At 41.7% G+C, this 20,018-nt stretch overlaps 1 protein-coding gene across 3 annotated transcripts in view; it reads left to right on the top strand.

Annotated features, from left to right (window-relative positions):
- Positions 1-20,018, top strand: part of DAAM (disheveled-associated activator of morphogenesis-like protein) — a 113,541-nt gene that overhangs the window by 51,394 nt on the left and 42,129 nt on the right. For all 3 annotated transcript variants that reach the window (XM_022837049.2, XM_022837048.2, XM_022837047.2), the window contains one exon: positions 16,644-16,790. In XM_022837049.2, the coding sequence (XP_022692784.1) occupies positions 16,665-16,790 (126 nt within the window). In that variant the 5' untranslated portion in view covers positions 16,644-16,664. The remainder of the gene's footprint in view (positions 1-16,643; positions 16,791-20,018) is intronic.

The following is a 20,018-nucleotide window of genomic DNA, read 5'->3' as shown; positions in this document are numbered from 1 at the left end:
GTGGGAGAACTCTGGTATGGGATTGTCCCTCTGGTATCTGGGAGAACTCTGGTATGGGATTGTCGTCACGGTTTCGACGGTCAGAAAGTGCAAAACCGTCGACTCAGTTTAGATGTACCTTATGGAATATCCGGATTAACCACCGTTCAGACGGTACTGACAAAGTTTTTATTGCCGAGCGCGGTTAGGCCACCAATCGCTCAAACCATCTGCTCGAATCGACGGAACGATATCATCGAGTCCGAACGCTTATCGGGTAAAAAGGGTGAGTGACGCTGCTGACGAAACAGGCACTATGGGGCCTGGTACAAATGTGTCCGTTTTATACGAGCTAAAGAGAATAAGACAAACAAAAGGCAGGCGTTTGGCTACTTAAATTGCTTCTTCAGGCAATTAACAATAGAGCTGTAATAGCTTGAGTGGGGTGGGAAATACGGAAGGTTGAACTCAAAAGGCGCAGAAGACGTTGATGGCTTCGACCACAAGCGATATTGACGGAATGAAGTCAACTACCCGAGTGCTGAATATTTGAGGTTTAAAAGTGAGAGAATTCTAAATTCTTCGAAGCTATCGAATTAGAAAGCAATTACCAACTTACTGCTTATGTACACGGCTCGAACAACGGTATGGTGATGCATATAGGCGTAATTACGCGAGTAGACAGTTTCAAAATAATATTTTTTTCTGAAACCGATCGGTCGCTGGTGAGTCTTGGATTAGGCGGATGAATTTATCATTTGTACTATCTACTCTTACTTTACTAACCACTCTATTGCAGGGTATCACTAGTTCTCTCGGTCTTCCTTTAGCCAGCTCCCCAAGGGTTATTAGTCGAATTCGTGGTAGACGTTTGGCCAACTGATACACACATATATATATGTAATTGGTGTATTATACGCCGCCAACAACTGATCGTTTCTCTAGCTGTTACGTATATCGCGTACACACGATGTGCATTTTTTCCTTTGCATCCCGAATAGAACCTCAGGTCTAAGTTCCAACGCCGACGACATTGGATCTGCCCGCCGATTCTGACCCGCCAAACGATTTAGTAATCTTAGCGGTAGTATTTGATGTTCAGCAAAACAAACGAGCGACAGATGCGCGGCCTAGCGGCTTTGTTAGTTGTGTGTTCCACTGACAGCAGCTATCACGAATAAGTATCCTTAGTTTGTAGAACGACCAATGTCAATCAGAGTATAGTAGATAAACAACTAGGACACATCATCGTGCCTCGCCGCTGGCATCACATTGTCCTTAGCCACCATTGTCCACACCACTTCCATCAAGTCGACAAGGATCAACCAGTAGCAACCCCTGTGTGTGAACAATGTGCTACTTAAAGTATAAGAGATACGCGTCGTCTCCCACCACAATCACTACTAGTTACTACTGCAAAGATCACCGCAACAACAAAGCGCCAACATAGTACGAATAAGAACCTCTATTCCTATACGCTGTACTCGCCAAGGCACCCATCTTTCTGAGGAGTACGTTGTTCTTCCTAGCCCCCCGGACGACCAAGCTGATTATTGCAACGACTTCCCGATAGCTTTCTCCCAGTCCAGCTAGCTATTTATCGTGCTGTGCGCTTATGTGTTCAACGGAATAGATTCGAGGGCAAGGAAAAATGAGGGAAATAAGGTACTCGTTGACTATTTGCTAGGACCAGCTACATCAGCCGAGACATCGAATGCTGCTAATACAGCCACATGCAGGTGATCATCATTATCATCCTTAACTATATCTTTTCGTCGATTGTTCTCGGTATAAGGAGATGTAAGCGAACGGAATATGGAACAAGTCCGAATTAACGGTGTATCTCATTCTTCTTGCCTTGATGTTTGGTGACCCAAATGTTGGATAAGGAAACACCTGAAAGGAGAGCTACGTTGGGCTATCGTTGATTTGTTAATCTTTCCGTTTGGTTGTGTCGGATTCTATGGATTTAGCTGATTTAAGCAACAGCAGAAGCTCCGTTAACAGCTCTATTGAATCATATAGCGCTGGCTGTATTTTTTATTCTCTCAGTACATGAGTGGCTACGTCTATATCCTACTTAAATACAATATTACTACTTGGCCTCGCGGTTGCCGAATGCTCCCCTGTAGGGCTACCTTGTCTACAATAGACATGCAAGCAAGGATCTCCAGGATTAGTAAAAGAAGCCAAATAAATATCAGGAACTGTTTTCTGTTTATCTAACAGAAATAGTAAGGGTCAAGTTTGGTAAAGCCAAAAATAGCATTATAACGTCAATTTAGAACTACTACGTGTCCTTTACAGTATTAATAAGGAAGTTGTCCCTGTAGCAATATATATTACAAACAAAATGTTAAGAACATAATTATACACCGACGGCCCTTAATGCAGCTATAAAAAACTGCCGCGGTTCTTCATGCCAAGGATTTTCAAACGCACAGTGATTGCATATACGTTAAACTATTACAATTTAACTGTGGTCTGTGATTGCTTCTTCAACAGAAGACGTCAACTCAGGTAATGACGAAGCAATTACGTAATTATGTTAACCAGAAGTTATATTATCACCTTTTCCATCATATGCACCCATAGCAACATCAGCATTCGCTGGTCTACCATCTCAGGCCTGGCGCAAATATTAGATCTTCAGAAAACATAAGCACAAGTTACTTATCTTTTTATTAAATGGCGTTTCAACCATAAAACACCGAACGTTGAGCTTTTGTATAACCTCAATTAATCATGCGTCTAGTTGTAGATAAACAAACGTGCGAAACATGCTAAAGGTCATTGGTTGAATATTACTGGCGACTACTATTGATAACGGTGGACTTGACGTAAAAAAATTAGAGTAACGAACGGCAAGTTGCCAACGTACTGATACTGCCTCAGCAGATCACAGAATCAGATAAATAAAAATTAGCACAGAGTTCAGCGGTCTTAGTTTTCTTAGTTCTTGGCAAAACTGCGCTGATACCACGAACTGTCCATTTATTTTGATGTCCTTGCCATTACGGGCCACGTAGATATTGGGTCACGCAGAACGAGTTCGTCGTTATCCTGCGTCTCCCGAACGTGTCCCGTCTTGTTATTTACCTCGTTCGCCAATCGGTACGCGACGCGAGCTCAGATAAGAAGACAAATACCATCTCAAGTTAGTTTTTTACGTGCGTGATGTTCCCTTTTCATTGTGCACGTACGCACAAATAGGTCGATATTTTTTCAACGCCATAAACTCCGAGAGAAGCTCGGGCTGTAAATTGCCATGCAGGGTGCAGCAGTCCCAGCTGCTAAAGATCTGTACTAGCTCCAATTGAGGGATCTGACATATTGAAGCGGCACGACCAGCTTGTATCAAAACACTAAGAAAAAAAATCGGCTTGCACGACAGCATAATTGCATTGTAGAACACCTTTTCAGCAGAGTTATAGAACTACAGTTTTTGTAGAAAGAATTGATAGTTCCGAGCGCAAACTCGTGGGCTCGTGAGATGCAAATGAACACCAGTTACTTACATAAGGAAAAATAACTGAGGAAATTGTCCGGTTTTCGAAGTTGGGGAAGGAGAAGAAAATAAGCAATCTTCGGTTTAATCAGCCCGAGGCGGACTTCAACTCGCCTTCGTAATGAAACAGTAACGGCCAACTGCGACAACATGGACAGATAGCGTCATTCAAAGATCCAACCCCCTCTCCGCCTCCCGCTCCTAACGTATCGACTTCTGGCTTTTTGAGAAGACCCAGAGGGTCGAGTAGTACACACCAGCGAAAAAGCTCACAAGGTTCCCACAACGTGTAAACAACGCTAAGAAAGGACAGAGAACACAAAACAACTGGAGAGTTTGTCTAGGAAGGCGAGCTGACGATGGAAACTGCAAGAAACCGTAGTTGCTGGTGACGGTAAACAGCAAAATGACGAGATGCTACGTCGCACTGGTGCTTCGGCGAGCGACGTAGATAACGTGTGGTCATGGCGTTCAGGGCAGTACGCTAAAGTACAAAGACAGTTAAAGAGAAACAAAGCGCACTTATCCACTGGAATTTGCAGCACAAAAGCTATATGATGTAGTAAAGTGGTTATATATTAAACAAGAGAGACGGTTTTGCAAGTAACCGCCTCATAGGTTTTGTGCCTAAACGCATTTTCTATAAACTGGATAGAATTTTTATTTTCTTCGATAAACACACCGAAAACATTGCTTTCACTCAATCTACATACCTATCTCGTTGATCTCCGATTATTTACTGTGGTGACAAAGGCCAGGCAGGGTTTGAATAAGAGACTCGTATTTGACTGACTTTAGCAACAAAAGGAATGGTCAAAGTAAAGAAATTATAAAGAGAAATAAACAAATCCTTTCGTAGAATCATTTATAAACTTCGTCATCCAATTACAGTGCTTACCGTCATTGTCAGCAGCACTACTTATTAAGACAGCTAGACATCTAAGAACATTCCCGTTACGGGTGCTCTTATTATGATGTGCGGTTACTTAATGTGGGCGTTATGTGTTGGGAGTAACGGCCAGCCGACTGCTAACATCTCTGCTGCCTGCGTTCATTTTACTGTCAAACAATGGCCTACTGCAAAAGTAATGAAAAGATCGTCCGAGAACTGAAAGCCACTAAACTGTCACTTCGCTGATCGAAAACCTCCATTCACAGATCTTAAACCTGCACAGTATAGCTAGTTTGTTATGTGACTTTGTCTGCTATCTAGGTTGGTTTATCTGGCCCCTTTCATCGACGTCAGCGGTAGCGATTTCACCGTTGTAATGGGCCTGGCTGACAGTCGCCGGGAGCGCTAGTCACTTCTGCAGTTGCCCCACCGTATCATATTCAACTGGAACCTGACGTTGCCCGATGAATGATGATTACTGTTGCCTCTTGTTTTGTTTATTGCATCTGGTAAGCAAGCACACAACGACTGAGTACTTCATCGAAGACAAAGACGTCCAGCTGAAAGAACCGAAAAAGCATGTTCAGCCTATTTTTGCTTTGGTCGGATGGAATACAGGCTACTTCCTCAGAAGACGCTCCGTACCACCAAACGCTCGCTAACTAATAACTGTTTTTGCTGTTGTTGCTGATGTTGTCCTTTGTTAGAAATCGTATCGTTTTGTTAAGGGAATTCCGGTCACTGCGGCTCTGCATGCAGATTGTTCCAGCTAGCTTGTCAGCAGACCACTGCGAACTGTTACCATTATCAGTGCCCCACCGATTGCCCGGGTCTGTGCAAGCTACAGCTTGAGTAGGCCCCTCTCGTGCGGTCACGAAAAAATAAGACGATGACAGTGAAACGCGGAACGACATCATGTAGTATTAAATAGATGCGAGGCGGAGAAATCGCTGACTGATTGTCATAGCAACGGTGGGAATAGACCGGTGAACGTTGACGCCGCTACCACAACCAGCTGACTGGAAACGAGATAATCGGTGGCTTTAATACATATTAATCTATATGAATTTGCCGCTACCGCCGTTGCTGAGAGGGGACAAAAGAAAGAGTAAGGGAAGGACGACGTGCAAATAATAACGTTCATGCATTAGTACTAGTGGAAATAAACGCGGTTATATTAGTACATATATGGACTTCGCAGTCAGCCAATTCGGTGCTACCGAAAAGAATTCATCAGCTGACTCTTATTGTCTCGAGCCTCAGACGAACACGTAAACCCGATTGGTTGAACCGAATCAACTGTGCACTTTAGCCGTTCAGTTAATGGAGCTTTAACCTAGACTTAACAATTTTACAGGTCACTACGGAAATTATCGTCAGATAAAAAGCAACAGACTTCACCTGAACGATATAGAACTGGAGAGATAATTTGATGGTTATGGTGATGATTTGGACATCGGGCGGAATGGCCTGGTATTGGCCGAGCTTGTTGCAGACGAGTTGGCTTCATGGGCTCCCTGATGTCGTTTATCGTTGTCCCTGGGCCGCTCGATAGCATGTGATTAGGTTCCTTAGGTGTCCTCTGGGCAGATCTTACATATGCCTCTTTGCAAGATATAAAAATAGGAGAAAGCCTATAAATAGGTGACGCGTTTGGAACGGAAGGCGAGATGAGCTGATCGAATAGGACAAACGGGTGTATCTACGTCCGCAATAACTGGCAGCGTTCATCACAGATAACTCCCAGTTTTTGTGCCGAAGACCAACTCTAAGAAATAACCTCCTCTAAGGAAGATTTATATAGAAGACCTGCGAGTAAGGGCGAGCGAGCTAATCAGACTGACGGAGAATATCTAAGGCGTCGCGTGGGGAGAATATAAGTATTGCTTTTGGCAAGGTCTAGTATTATAGATATTTTGATAGCGGGAAAAAATTATAGGTAGAACAAGACCTTACCTTGAATGGGAACATCGTAAGTAAGTAAGGAGCGCAAATCGTGCATGTCATGGACAATTTCTGCAATTCCATCCCTTGGTTACATCCTGCAGTATGCACCGGTGACCGAAAAATATTGCGGAGATAAGGTGTAGCGGGGCTCCTAGAACCCTCTTACGGAGGTTTTGAAAGAGCAATAGTCGATCTTGCTTATGAGTTTCAATCAGTCATCTTCTAGTGGATTTCTTATATCCAAATCGGCTTGTCTGAATCGATAAGCCATTTATCAATACTTGATGCTTAGCATTTTTGTGAGAGCCGAAGAGAGCTCTACATATAAAGTAATGACTTAGAACAACTCAGAAATTTTGGATCTAAAAGGCGTACCCTCCACGTTTTTCCATATTATTGGAAAATATTCAGATAGGTTTTGAAATATCAGTGTGAACTGTTGCTTTGCTTTAAAAAATAAAGCCTTTTGTGCCTTTATTATTCCTTGTTTGCCATCCTTGCATGTTTTCGTGTATATAATCGGCATATGACGCACTGATATCAAATATCGTAAAAAATAACATAGTTGACAACAAATATGCATAGCTGACAATTCTACTCTATATATGTGCTTTCATCTGTTTAAGGAGACACACCTTCTCAGCGTATATTTATAATGTGCCACTTCAATTGAGTCTTTAGTTTATAATCACAAAAAAAATATAACCATAAATGTAATACTGACTAGTACGTAAAAGGCACATCGTCCTTCACAAAAACGTCAAAAGGTTAGAAGCACAACCTTAAGAGAATCCACCTAACAACTGTGACGAGTTAAAATCATGCGGTTTGTGGTACATAGGCTAAAACCGGTAGAGAATAGTCAGAGATTGTGCTGAAAGAATGAAGACAAAATAGTGTTAAGGACCAAACTTTTACCAAACGCAACAAGTACCTAATACCGAAAGATAGGAGGTTGACATATTGAAAAAAATTGCCGACCAACGATTGTAAGTTCGCTTCTAGCCACCGAACGGGCGTGCGGCTGCTCAGATACATTCAAGTCTCCTATAAGGCAAAAAATAGATAAGAACAAACATCTCAACGCGTATATTGTCAGGTGGTTCTGTTTAGCGTTTGTGACCACACATGATTGCGTTATTTGTTATTGTTACGCAATGACTCGAGTGACTTTTCTTGCATTTATCTTTATACCGCGTCAACAATAAGCTGCTGTGTTGTCATGTTTCGAGAGCGTCGATGTTATACTATGTTTAATAGGAACGATTGCGTATATTTATCTCAGATAAGACTGGTATGATGAAGAGTGAAAATGCATGATACGTTATCTATTGACCGTTTAGCTGGATACTTAGTTAGCCGACCGACCAGGGCCAGCAATGAAAATCACAGTACTGGAAATGTACGGAACGCTCGCAATCGCTGGGCTTGCTGCGTCTCAACGCTTCGACTGAAGGCTGGCCTTCGCTGAACGGTGTTGGAAAAAGGGGAAGCATTTTGTCCTAGCTATTATTCTGCTGATCGGAATATTACGCCAGCCTCGACTTCCATCTTCAGCTATAACTGGCGTCGAGTAAGTTGCATCAGTGAACTTATCAATGGCATGGGAAAAAAAATAACGGCGAGATCGTTGTGTATCACTTACTGCTTTGTTTACGTTGTATATCACCTTTGTCTCCGCGGAAGCAGCGGCAGGAAGAACTGAAAAAAAGGCTAATATAGAAACTGCATAAGGTATTATTCCATGACGTATTGTATATCGTCGTTGGTATTTAAGCACTGATAATTTATGAACTTTGAGCTTATATGCGTAAACGAGCCGTGTCGACTAGGAATTAACAGAATTGTGTTATTTTATGGGTGTGTTCCGTTATTTCAGCTATTTGTTCCCCTCTATATTTCAAAACATGTCTGGCAAAAGACAGGAAACACATTTTAACTTGCTTACGAGGATATCGTCAAAGGTTAAATACAAAGGACAAGGAACCGTTTTAGTGCTCCTGCCGTAACTCCTTGAAGTTTTTCAAGCCAACAAACCTTCATGAAACGTACGCACTAGTACAACGCATCTTTCGTTTCTACAATGAGTTGCTGTAACATTCCATCATACCAGCAAATAGGCTGTGTTAACATGTTTAACAATTCGTGAAGTGGTAGTAGGTTAGAATCAAAGATTAAACACGTTTTTCTGTGCCACACTGTAACAACACACACTTTGTTGAGGTTCTCCAGAAACACAAAAAAAAAAAGCAAATGGTTTATGTTATAATCGCTATAGAAAAGAGGCAAAGCAGTATGCGTGAAATAAATTTAGATGAAAGATACAGCATCGGATTTGAACACGAATTTACGCCCAAACGTACCCCATGCTCCATAAGCTGATTTGTATCCATTTTTATTTGACTTAATCCTGAAACTATATTTTGACTTGTACTATACCTCATTTAAGTTATCCTTATTGAACTTCTATCGTAGAGATTTTTTTATGTTACATTCTATAAAGATAGAGCAACTTTAAGCGTCGACTGACTAATTCTGATACAGTGCTCTCTCCAAATATCTTGGCAGGATAGTGGGTATTGGTACGATACATTAATGGATTCCTTAGATATTTTTGGCGAAAATCAAGCCGGTCTCTCGTACGGTGCAGCTACGGCTGAATCCGGAGATAGCTATAGCCTGTCAATGGATGAGCGTCGCTAATAAATCCGCTCTGCCCTCTTTGCCAACCTCACGCCAAGGAAGCTCACCTGTATCCCTTTCTTAGTTTCAAAGATGTCCTTGTACCTGACGTGGTTTGCAGAAGAAATATTGACTTAGAGCTAACTTTTCAATATGCAGATCGGCGTTCGGCGCAAGCAGGCAGGCATTAGTAACGATACTACTGCAGCTAAAACACACGTAACCTACTTACACCACTTGATTCTGTTGCCGTTCAGCAATCACTCTCCCCTCTCTTTCTTTATACGTATATATATAGCTAATACTTAAAGGTTATTATTAAATAAACATCACTGATGCGTATGTCTAGAGACAGTAAAAAAATAAAATAAAACTTTCTCAGAACGATTGCGACATATCTTCATCGTTAAAATGTGTCCTCAGGGATCGTTTCATTTCTTCGAAGGTAAAAGCCAACATCAGAAGGGCCGTTGCCTCTGGCAGCGATCGTTGCCATGTTACACCCCCGGGATATCCCGGGTGTGTCTTGTACCATTTGTACACCATTCAGAGCCTAATGGGTTGGACTCTAAGGGGCTTAGATTTGCGGAATAGTCATCTGGCCACGAAGGAAACGGAAGTGAGGCGTTTGCTTATGTATCTAGCTGGCCGGCGGTGGTCCTGCAGTAAACCTGATGTTCTGTTTGCCTTCTCTAACGGCAAGAGATGCTCGTAGAAGTGCCATTTCTGCCGACTGGCTTTCTCCTGTACCCTCGATCGTTAATCCTTAAACGGTAGTACCCCATGAAGTAAGCCGACTACCCCACTTAACTGGCAGTCCATCGGCAATATGGATCGGGTTAAAGATTTAGAACAGCTATCAGAGAGCGCATTGACTTAGGCGAGAAAAACTGGTCGTGAATCGCAGCGCTAGCAGGCTTGGCGAATCAACAAAGCACTCATTGAACTTCTATGCAGTATCTGCTATATCGTGGTTGATATTATAGCCAAGTGATTGTGATCTTGAAACGTCGAAAAGTTAAAACTGCATCTCGGATTTTGAAAATGTTTGTTGCAGCCAGAAGAAATTGATGGCTCAGGCCAACTGCACCCTTGTTCAAGTCAATCCTGTATCGCTGATACCTTGAGGACATGTATGTATATATATATATATCTGACAGACGCTAGTCACCATTACAGAATGATTGATCACTGCCGAAATAAAACGGTTGGTGAGCTGAACCAGCTATTATCAATTTGATTTTCCGTTAGAATTATATTATGCTGAGGGATACGCCGGGTGACTTGGCGCGCTGGATCATCGGCGTAACATGTATGCGGTTGGCCACTGTATCGAGGAAGCTCCTGCTGCGCAAAGGCGATTTAGTTAAGCCCCAACATCCTTTTCCTGTACAAAAGCCGAGGCAGCGGACATCTTGAGGGATTGTTGTAGTATTTCCAAGGTCTGCTTAAATGCTCCTTCGCTCTCATGAAGGCTAACACTGCATGCATTAAATGAACTGTTTTTTTTTTCATTTATCGAAGTGGTAAAGGTGGTCCTTAAGCACTCTTACACGTGTCAACTTATGCCCATCTCCCCATACTTCCTACACAAACCTATGCATCAGTTTATATCTATCGATGTTGGCAATATAATTTATATTATAAGTGCTATAGTTTTTCATCGTTAGAAGCTAAAAGCACAGATGTACAAGTAATCAGTTATTGTCTTCCGGTTATGGATTCAAATAGGGCAGGCTTTCCTAGCCTTATTCTTACTAATGAATGACGATGTTACTTTCTAATCAATGAACAACTTGTTGAAACCACACCAAAGTAAAGATCTGTAGTTTTCGACTATTGCCTGATTCTATTATATAATGTCAATTCCGAATTTTCAACGGGAAAAGAAGGAACCGATGTCAGTTAGGGAACCATTATTTAGACTAGCCCTAGCCTTGTTGAAACAATAACCCGCGTTGTCATAGATCTGAAAGGAGGCAGTGACCGACAGGGGTCTGTCTATTTTACTGCTAATGTTTCTGTCACGGTCGCGTGAATAATCGGGATCTACTGGGATAATATCGACTGGAGATGTCAGAGTTTTACCATGACTCAGAGCTTAACACCAAGAGACAATGGAACCATATTCTGACTAAATAGCTGAAGGTTTCCAAAGGCAATTCAACAGCGGAAAGAGGCGAAGACACAACAACAAGATGTCTGTGTGTTTAGGGCAAGAAACAAGAAGTCAATCTGATAGGTGCTAAATCGTGGTGCTAGACTTCAGATGTCCCTGAAAATCTTAGATTCAGGATCCGAAGTCATATATCGTTGATACTAACTATAAAAAGGTAGATTCATGAACAAACAAATGAAAAGCGTTCGAAGAAAACGGACGTTTTGTACTAAGTGTACTAGATAAACTAGCTTGATAGTATAGACAAAACAATTGCAAGTATGCTGTGCTATGTGAGTAAAACCTATCGGCAAGTGGATTGAGATAAACTTCTGTGGAACCAACGATGAAAGATAAGAAAATCTGAATAATGAGCTTAATCGAGGATTTTGGCACAATTTAAACAGAGGCAAAATAAAGCATTTATTCAGTCTTCCTACGAGCAATAAACTGATACTACGTAAAGTTTTAATACGAAACTGAAAAGGCTTCTTACAAAATCTCTGATTCTTTCTAACAGTTTATTTGATTCTGCCCATTCAACGAAAAACAGCACTTTACAGTAGAATACATGCTGAACGAATCTATGTTACCTTCTCGAACTTATCAAGAGGCTCTCCGCATTGTTTCTATTTGTCGATAATGTTCTTATTTTCGGGGTCGCTGTGAAGTAGACTGTGGAACCCCAAAGAGACATGGTCTTTTTTTGGAATTTTTGGTACGACCATGATTTGCTGTTACTGGACGTAAAGCATTGGTCGAATAACTAAGTCAATGGCAGATACAAGCGTCTTCAATGCGCTTTTACAGAGGTAGCTGATTACACATAGCTAATAAACGCAAGATCTTAACAAGTATTTACTAACCACAGTTTGAGTGCATATTGGGTTTTCTTATAAGTGGCTCTATTTTCGATTGTCTGTTCTACCCATTTCCCGTCTCACCTCACCCGTTAAATACAGTATACCACTTATCTGATCATTGTATTATTCACTCTCGCCAACAAAACGTATACGCGTTAGCTTGTATACAAGAAGATTAGATTAGTCCATCTATGCGGACATATTGGAATTTAATGGGGGCAGATGACTTGCTATGGGGGGGGTATGGATGAAATAGTACCAGTCCCATGTATCAACTTAGCTGCCAAAGATTGACTCGATAGTTAGGGACGCTTTTTTTTTGCCTTATATAGGCTGTGTGTTTGTTGTGGGGCTCAGTCCTACTTTTTACAATAGACATATGACGGTTTAAGGGAACAGATGGTTGTCTGTGGCCGTGTCAAGAAATTGCCATTGTTTTTTAAACTGTTCAGATCCTCGCTCAATCACCTTTGATCCTTTGGTTATAGCGATACTGGTCGACAGTGTTCGGTAAAAAAAGCCGAAGCTTCTAGGACGAGGGATTCTTTGTTGGCGTGCTTCAAATGCGAGGGAATGCGAAAGTATTGCGACGCCTATTACGCAACCAAATCTCGGACCGCAGAGAAAAACCTAGATGAAGCGAAATAAAACTAACTGCCCGACCGATCATTACCGAGTAAAGAGTCCTTAACGAAGCGATGTAAATTGTAAGCGTGTATGTCAGGAGTAGGTAAGCACGCAATTGAAGGATGTCAAGGGAAGGGAAGACTCCTGACAGAATCACTCACCCAGAGAAACCCAACAAATCCAACGTAGCGTCGTCGCCTTCTGTACCTGCATGGCTAAAATGAAAAAGTATCGCGCCCTGTCGACAAAAAGCTTGTTGTACCGTTACGATGGAAGAGAAACGCTCTAGCTCTCAAGAAATTGGCAGGACTAAACTCTGAAGGTGTCTGTTCCCAGCGAAGCGATATAGTCCGGTAACTTGAAATGGGATATGCTAGTTAGTATAGATCAGATACGCTGGCGGATTTTTCTCGTCAGTACGGATCTAACAGCTCTTAGAATTGTATGTATGTTGTCATGAAAATGTAGAAAGAAATATTGGAAACATACTGGTTTTCATACTAACGGTACAACAATGATTCGAGGGCTGAATATGTGCCACAGCCGTAAGACTGACTTAAATAGAAAACCATTTATTTAACCAATGAGTAATTGGATAAGAAAGAAAATAATTACATTGAAATATGCTAAAGTGCATCTCGACTTAGACCTATACCTACTGGAAAAGACGCAGCTCTAGACCCGCTGTGAGGGATTTACGGGTTCCCTGACTAACCTAACCTAACCTAACCTAGATCAGTTGCTGGTTTTCTCCGCCTTCCCGGCATGCGCTATATATATATATATATATATATATTTCGATTTCTGCCTATTGCAATGTACAGCTGTGCAGCACTCCTTTATGCTTCTTCATCCTTATACGGCCAAGGAAAGCCTGGCTTCTTAGTTTGTTAGATATACACATTAAACAGTTTGCCACGTAGACCTACATAAAATTGGGCCCTGTTTGAGCAATCTGTTTCACAAGCCCAGCCTGTTTGCTATTGTCTTAAGATTCTCATATCGCTTTTTTAATTCCGAAAATTATGTTCCTAGTGAATTTGTTTCGGATTTAATGCTTTTATCTTCGCTCCAATCTTGCATGACTTCGAGCCGCCGTTCTGGGTTCGTAGTACCATTGGTCAAGTCGTGTAGAGCGAACGGAACTTTGAAAACACTGAGGTACTTCAGCTGCCGTCTCGTGTGAGAGAAACAATCAAGCCGAAATTCCACATGCCAAAGAAAAATTGTGGCACTTTTTTCAGGAAATGCTCATACTAACGTACATGCTTCTACCGAGCGGATGTTTCACATGTATGTTTCACATTTGTATGTCCGCCATCAGCTGACGCTACCTGCTAGCTATGGCACAGGCTCAATGTATGTGAAAGAAATGTTCAACGATGTCTCATCCCAATATTGGCGTTTCCGAAGAACTCTTTTGGACCAGACCCAAACCAGAACAATTGCCGTGAGGCTTGAGTGTGTCTCAGACGTGTATATTTGGAGTGAGCAAAGCTATTGGTAGCCTCATCTCCCCATACATCACATTGAAAGATCGATGAACTGTCTCGGGTAAGCCTGTTGTTCGATCGAGCGTCCAGCCTACTGTTCCTTTATTACGACTTTTGCAGCTAGTATAATCAATGGGGGAATAGAGGAATTGTGGCTTGAATGTACTGCTTGCTCAAAAAAAGTCAATTTGATCTAGTGGCGAAGTGCTCAATCGCTGCTGGTCCCTCCCTCGAGAACGAAAATAAGTGGCGACCGCTAGCGCTATTTAGTATATGCCACCACACTATTTAAATAAATAAACACACAGATACATTTGCATCAAACTCTCTACGTTTTTCGACAGTTCTTTTTCACCCCAATATGAAAGGAAGAGTGCCTCTTTGTGCATTCCCGGTCTTATGCTGCTCCTACTGTAATTTTTCCATCTGGCTGTTGTCTGAAGACAAGCATTTATGCTTTCGTTTCTTTTTACTTTGTCTTTCTATCTGTGTCTGAGTGGCATGCAGTCCACTCTCTTCACGGAAGTTGGGCATAACGGACTACAAAGAGTTTAGTGACACCGACCTGTTTGTTGTTCGACCCGGGTCTATTCCAAACATGTTATTGGCATAACTGCTCTTGTAGTAAGTCCCTGCCGAAGTAAATGTGATCTTGTTGTTACTGCTAGTACTCAAAGTCGCTGTTGTCGTTACTATCATCATTAGTTTGTCGTGACAAAGTCGAGGTGAGCGAGGGAACGTAGAAATGACCGGCGCCAGCGTAGATAGCTACACCCACAGGGCAACGCTACAGCTAAGGGCGGCATACTGCCATAAAAAATGACCAGCTAACGTTGGAATCGGAATACTGTCAGGAGAGGCCAGCATGGATGGGGCCAAGTCGCAACAAATTCGGACCCTCCAGCGCTCTTCCTCTGTTTTTTAATTTAAAGAGATCGCGTGTGCAAGAGAGTGAGAGCGGTGATTTATGGTGGGCCGGACAGCAGGCCTGAAAATAGGCGAATAGGAAGAAGGACTGTCATTCAATAGGGGGAAACAAAATAGTACCAAGGGACTTGAGGCACATTATGGCTGCTGGAAGCAACGGCTAACAGTACACGGGTCACTTGTGAAAGATATTATGGGACATGGCTCGGATATATTATATTATAGGTATTGTTGTGGAATGTACGGTTTTGGGTCAAAATGAGCGTCTCTTGCGACCTAAAATAAAAAGACGTTAAGACAAATGAACTGAAAAGCGGTCTCTCATGGAATCACCTAAAAAGATTTAAAAAAAAAAGCAACAGAACAGAGAAAAATTGAGAGAGAGAGAGAGAAATGCGCTTTTCTGAAATGCGCCGGTACTATCCTCCATTGACGCTGACCACTTTTTTTTTGACGTGTGTCGTTCCGATGAGGGAAATCTAACACCCCTTAGTAAAATTTGTAGCACTCACAAATGGATGAGATGGACATGGCGAATCGTTAGCTCGTCCCGCTCTTCCTCCACGCAACAGCCGAGTCGTAAAGATGTGGCAATTGACTGTGACAGGATAAAACGCATATGACTGGTGATACAAACATCCGAAACTGCAAACAGAAATGACAAAGCAATACTTCCGTCCGCACGTAGATACAAAAAACAACTAATAATTTTGCACCAACATTTGACCTTCATGCAGACTATAATGCATTCGCTATCTAATTCCCTCAGTTTATCACTTGCTTTAAACCCTTTTACTATGATCAACACTTTGGCAGAAGGCAGCTGGTATCACGTGGGCGGAAGCTTGCCAACCGACCTAAGCCATGTAGCTGCCAAGATCGTGTTGGTGTAGTGGTAGCGTCCTTACTAGAATTAAGGACACGTGAAGTGGTCCCTGTTCAGAATCGAACTTCGACATACTCTTTTCACGGGAAATCACCAGGTTCTAGCAAAATCTGAGTCATTTATGAATTGCTATTGGCGACTGCTCTCTCCGGCAGTCACAGGATGACTGGATGATTGTGACTGTTGATTCGCCCAGACCATACTATGGTCAAAACAGTTTGCAGTAAAATATTTTGTTACTTTTTATGAATGACGGAACTAGTATTATCGAAACTAGAACAAACCATAGTTGTGGTCAGTACATAGCTGACATAAGCGGTACACGGGTACATTTAATATTGAGTGCCAGGAAGACAGTAAAGCGTCATAAAAAAAATTATGTTTTTTTTTTTTTTTTTAATATATTCAATGCAGTCTACCAATGCACACCATTTATATCGATTATGTATGCCTATAGACCAAGTGACATTTGTCTACGTGTAAATATTGTACTTTATTATGTACAAGATACTATAGTACTGACTGCCAGACGGCTGCCTTATGATCAAGATCGTCAGTAACATTTGAAGCCGTTTCGAATAGTGTACTTCTATTACTACCATGTAAATCCGTAGCGAAGGTGACAATTAACATATTTTATTTATCAGTTGACCTAATGACTGTTTATTGCTTACCTTTCAGCACTTGGTGCTATCGATTCAAATGCCGGCGGCAGCTGCGCGAACTGCGGCGCATCAGGCGCGAAAACACGCCAGTGGGCTCGCGTCATCAGGCCTATGCTCGTGCTTCGGAAGGAACACAAAGGAGCCACCTGAAATCACTTACCAGGTTAGTGAAAACATTCGCAGGACAATATTCATCCACAGTATTGTCTTAAATCTAAGCCGCTTATTTTATCATACCTTCTACGTCGGCAATTACGTTTCCTTGAATCTTCCAGGTCTCATATAATCTGCTAAGCTACCTCCTCAAGAGTGTTTGTTTTTATGGCCCTGAATCGATCATGCTTGACGCAATTATCCAGTGCGTTTTCGGAGTGGCACTCGAAACAGATAGTAGAGGAGTGTATCTTTGTTTTTATTAGCAATGTACTTATTTTCGGCACATAGCCGTCATTATGCGTGCCATTATGTAACCAGCAAAAAAGGAACCAGCATTGTGGGAATCCAAACAAGAGATTCACATAAACAAGAAGTAGTGAGTTGTCAGTGTTACAAACATATCGCAGGAAAGTGGCGTTTTTCGCTCTAAATTCAGCTTTTTTTTGGTATCTTCGGTGTCTAAACTTCGATATTCTATTAAGGCAATCGAGTTAGTTGTTTCACTATAATTATAGTGAATATGCTACAACTTACTTGATCACTTACGAAGATTAAGACATATACAGGTTTGCTCCACATCTGGTGCATTCGTTCCTTTCACAAAACGGAACGTCATTAGAGCTAATGCTGAACATTTTCGAGACTCGATCGACTGAGCTAGCTAGCTCCTTTTCTATGGTAAAAAGCCGCCTCTTCGTTGATCCACCGCCCCAACGCCCCCAGTACCGCAATTGTCGAACTGTTGTGGAGAGTAGGAACTTCGACGGGGAAGAAAAACAAGCGATACTCCCTTGTCGGTTCGGCAACTTCGTTAGTTCTCTCTGAACGTTTAATTCTACACGTGGTCAGCACCGAGCGGCTTCCTGTCGCTCTCTCTGTCTAAATGCGCTGAAATCTGGGTAAGTCACGGCCTCGAATAATCAATTACCACCGTAATCGTGTAAATTTTTACTATCTCTTGGGCCGTAGCGGTAACGCGTCCAGCTAGCAGGATACTCCGTACTAGCGCGAGCATATCACATCATCCCGTCTGCATCTGTGATCGAGAGTCTCGGTTGAAGCTCCTGGCCGTCCGCGCGCTACGTATTCACTGTCAGCACGTTAAATCTCCGAAGCATAATGAGCAGTAGATGGACAGTGAAAGGAGCGGTGATTCTCCCCTGAATAAAACGGTAACGGTGGCCCTTTCTCGATAGCAAATGATGCGTCCGCCGACGAACGTCGGCCCCTAGTGACTAGTACAAGCGGAGGAAACCCTTAAAGAGGGCCCTGCTTCATCGGATAATGTTCATACAGATATAAGCAGTATAAATCGCCGCAAATGGGGCATCCGTCTCATAGGCTACGCCCTTTGATTCTTAATAAGGAAGAATAGGATAGTGGAGTTTATATTGAGCGCGTGTCGTGCTGAATGTTGCCTAAAAACGTGCATCGCATTAAAAACACATTTACATAAACCTATTTAGCAATGAGTTAATTACAGCATAACTAAGTGTAGAAAAAAAAAGCTAAAGAACTAAGATCTGTCGGACACGATAAACTAGCGGAGTATACGTTTAAACATACTTATTATATTAAGCGTGAAAAATGCTCATTGTATTATGGTTTCCAAATGCGGCCGGTTTTTTCGTTATACGCCAAGGCTTCATTTACTTTGTTAAAGGTTATGGCAAAAAACGGACTCATATGTAGAAAATCGTATGCATCTAAAATTTACTTTTAGAGATAAAGAGACAAATAACCGAGAACAGACCAATTTTTCGTAGTGGTTACTCTCCCTACAAAGCACCCCAACGTTAACATGCATCGCCGCTAAAAATGATGCGTGTGGTACAGATTGTCCCAGAACAACTTTAAAAGAAAAAAGCTATTTTTGATCCTCGGCCTGAAGTGCCTTACGGTGTCTTCTCTGGAGCCTATTTAGAGCCTACTTTAAAAATCATATTGTGAACATACTTGACCTTATGGCCACATGATCTTCTAAATCTGTCCTTCCAACTTTGCCTCATTCTTTTGACACTGTAGAAACATTTCCGTAAAAATCCATCCTTTGTGCGGGTGTCCAGCTTTGAACGAGTGACTCACACAAGAGTTGAGCATCGCTACCGCTCCCCACAATGGCGCAGTAGGTAATGCATTAAATAAATAAAAAAATAAAAAGAAATTAAAGACAATTGGTGGCTTACGTTTATAATTTTGGTATGGACAGAGTTTAAGTCCTTGATGGGAACCAGCTGCGTGAAATAGTGACTAATGGGCTGAGTGCCGAAAGTAAAGTTCAAAAACGAGTTCTGTGCTTCGCTGTTGCATTATAGCTCATTACTCTCTGATGCGAACTTTACCACACCACAAGAGCTCAGAATGATATTGATTTCTTTAGCGTGTTTTTTTTTCTAAGTGTGAGGTTTTTACTTCAAGCATTTACGTACTAAAAAAAGCAAAATATATCGATCATTTTTTGAGAGTGACTTATCTTAAATTAAACTATGTATTTTCTAATTCTTACAAGATTTCTACAGTTTTTTCATTGAACATCAGAGATGCCTGCTTAGTGATACTTTATTGAAATAGAGATGTCACCGGTTGTGTATGATGCTGAGTCGTTTTTGAGATCCTTCCATAAGCCCTAAACTATATACATCTGCAGGTGGCTGTAGGAAAGTCCTGGCGGACAAGACCCACAGGATTAGAATTGCAATATAGTTGGGGCGGAAAAAATTCTTGCAGGGTGTATATTACCATATTTAAATAATTTTATCCGTTATGAAGCTAAATAGACCCTGGTGTTTAGGCAACCTCATAATAAAATAGAGTACATTCAATCCTTGTTTGCTGGACGCGGTTCAAGTAGCGATTTTGAGAAAGACCAACGGAAAAAGCACAGACTACATAAATATCATAAAACAACCAATTTATGTCTGAAGTCATTGTTTTTCGCGATTATGGCCTTAGGAAACATTAATATATACGTTTTGCTGTTTGCTGGAGCTTGTCTTACTATTTGTATTGCGAAAACTGAATAGTAGGTAAGGCACGCTCGATCATAAATACCGCAATTTTATGCAGCGGGCAAGCCATATTAACTCTGGAAGATGTCAGATTTCCGGCATGGAAGGGAGAAAGTTTGTCTTTAGCTGTTGTTTATGATGAATATGATAATCTAATTAGTTACTTAAGTTTTCTCCAATCATCAGAAACGTAGTGTAGACCATGCATAACGTAATTAACGTAACGC

This window comes from Varroa jacobsoni, unplaced genomic scaffold (assembly GCF_002532875.2).
Source record: "Varroa jacobsoni isolate VJ856 unplaced genomic scaffold, vjacob_1.0 scaffold_688, whole genome shotgun sequence".
NCBI classification, from domain to species: Eukaryota; Metazoa; Arthropoda; class Arachnida; order Mesostigmata; family Varroidae; genus Varroa; species Varroa jacobsoni.
Note: the sequence above shows the minus strand (reverse complement) of the source record. Positions and strands in the feature narration are given on the sequence as shown.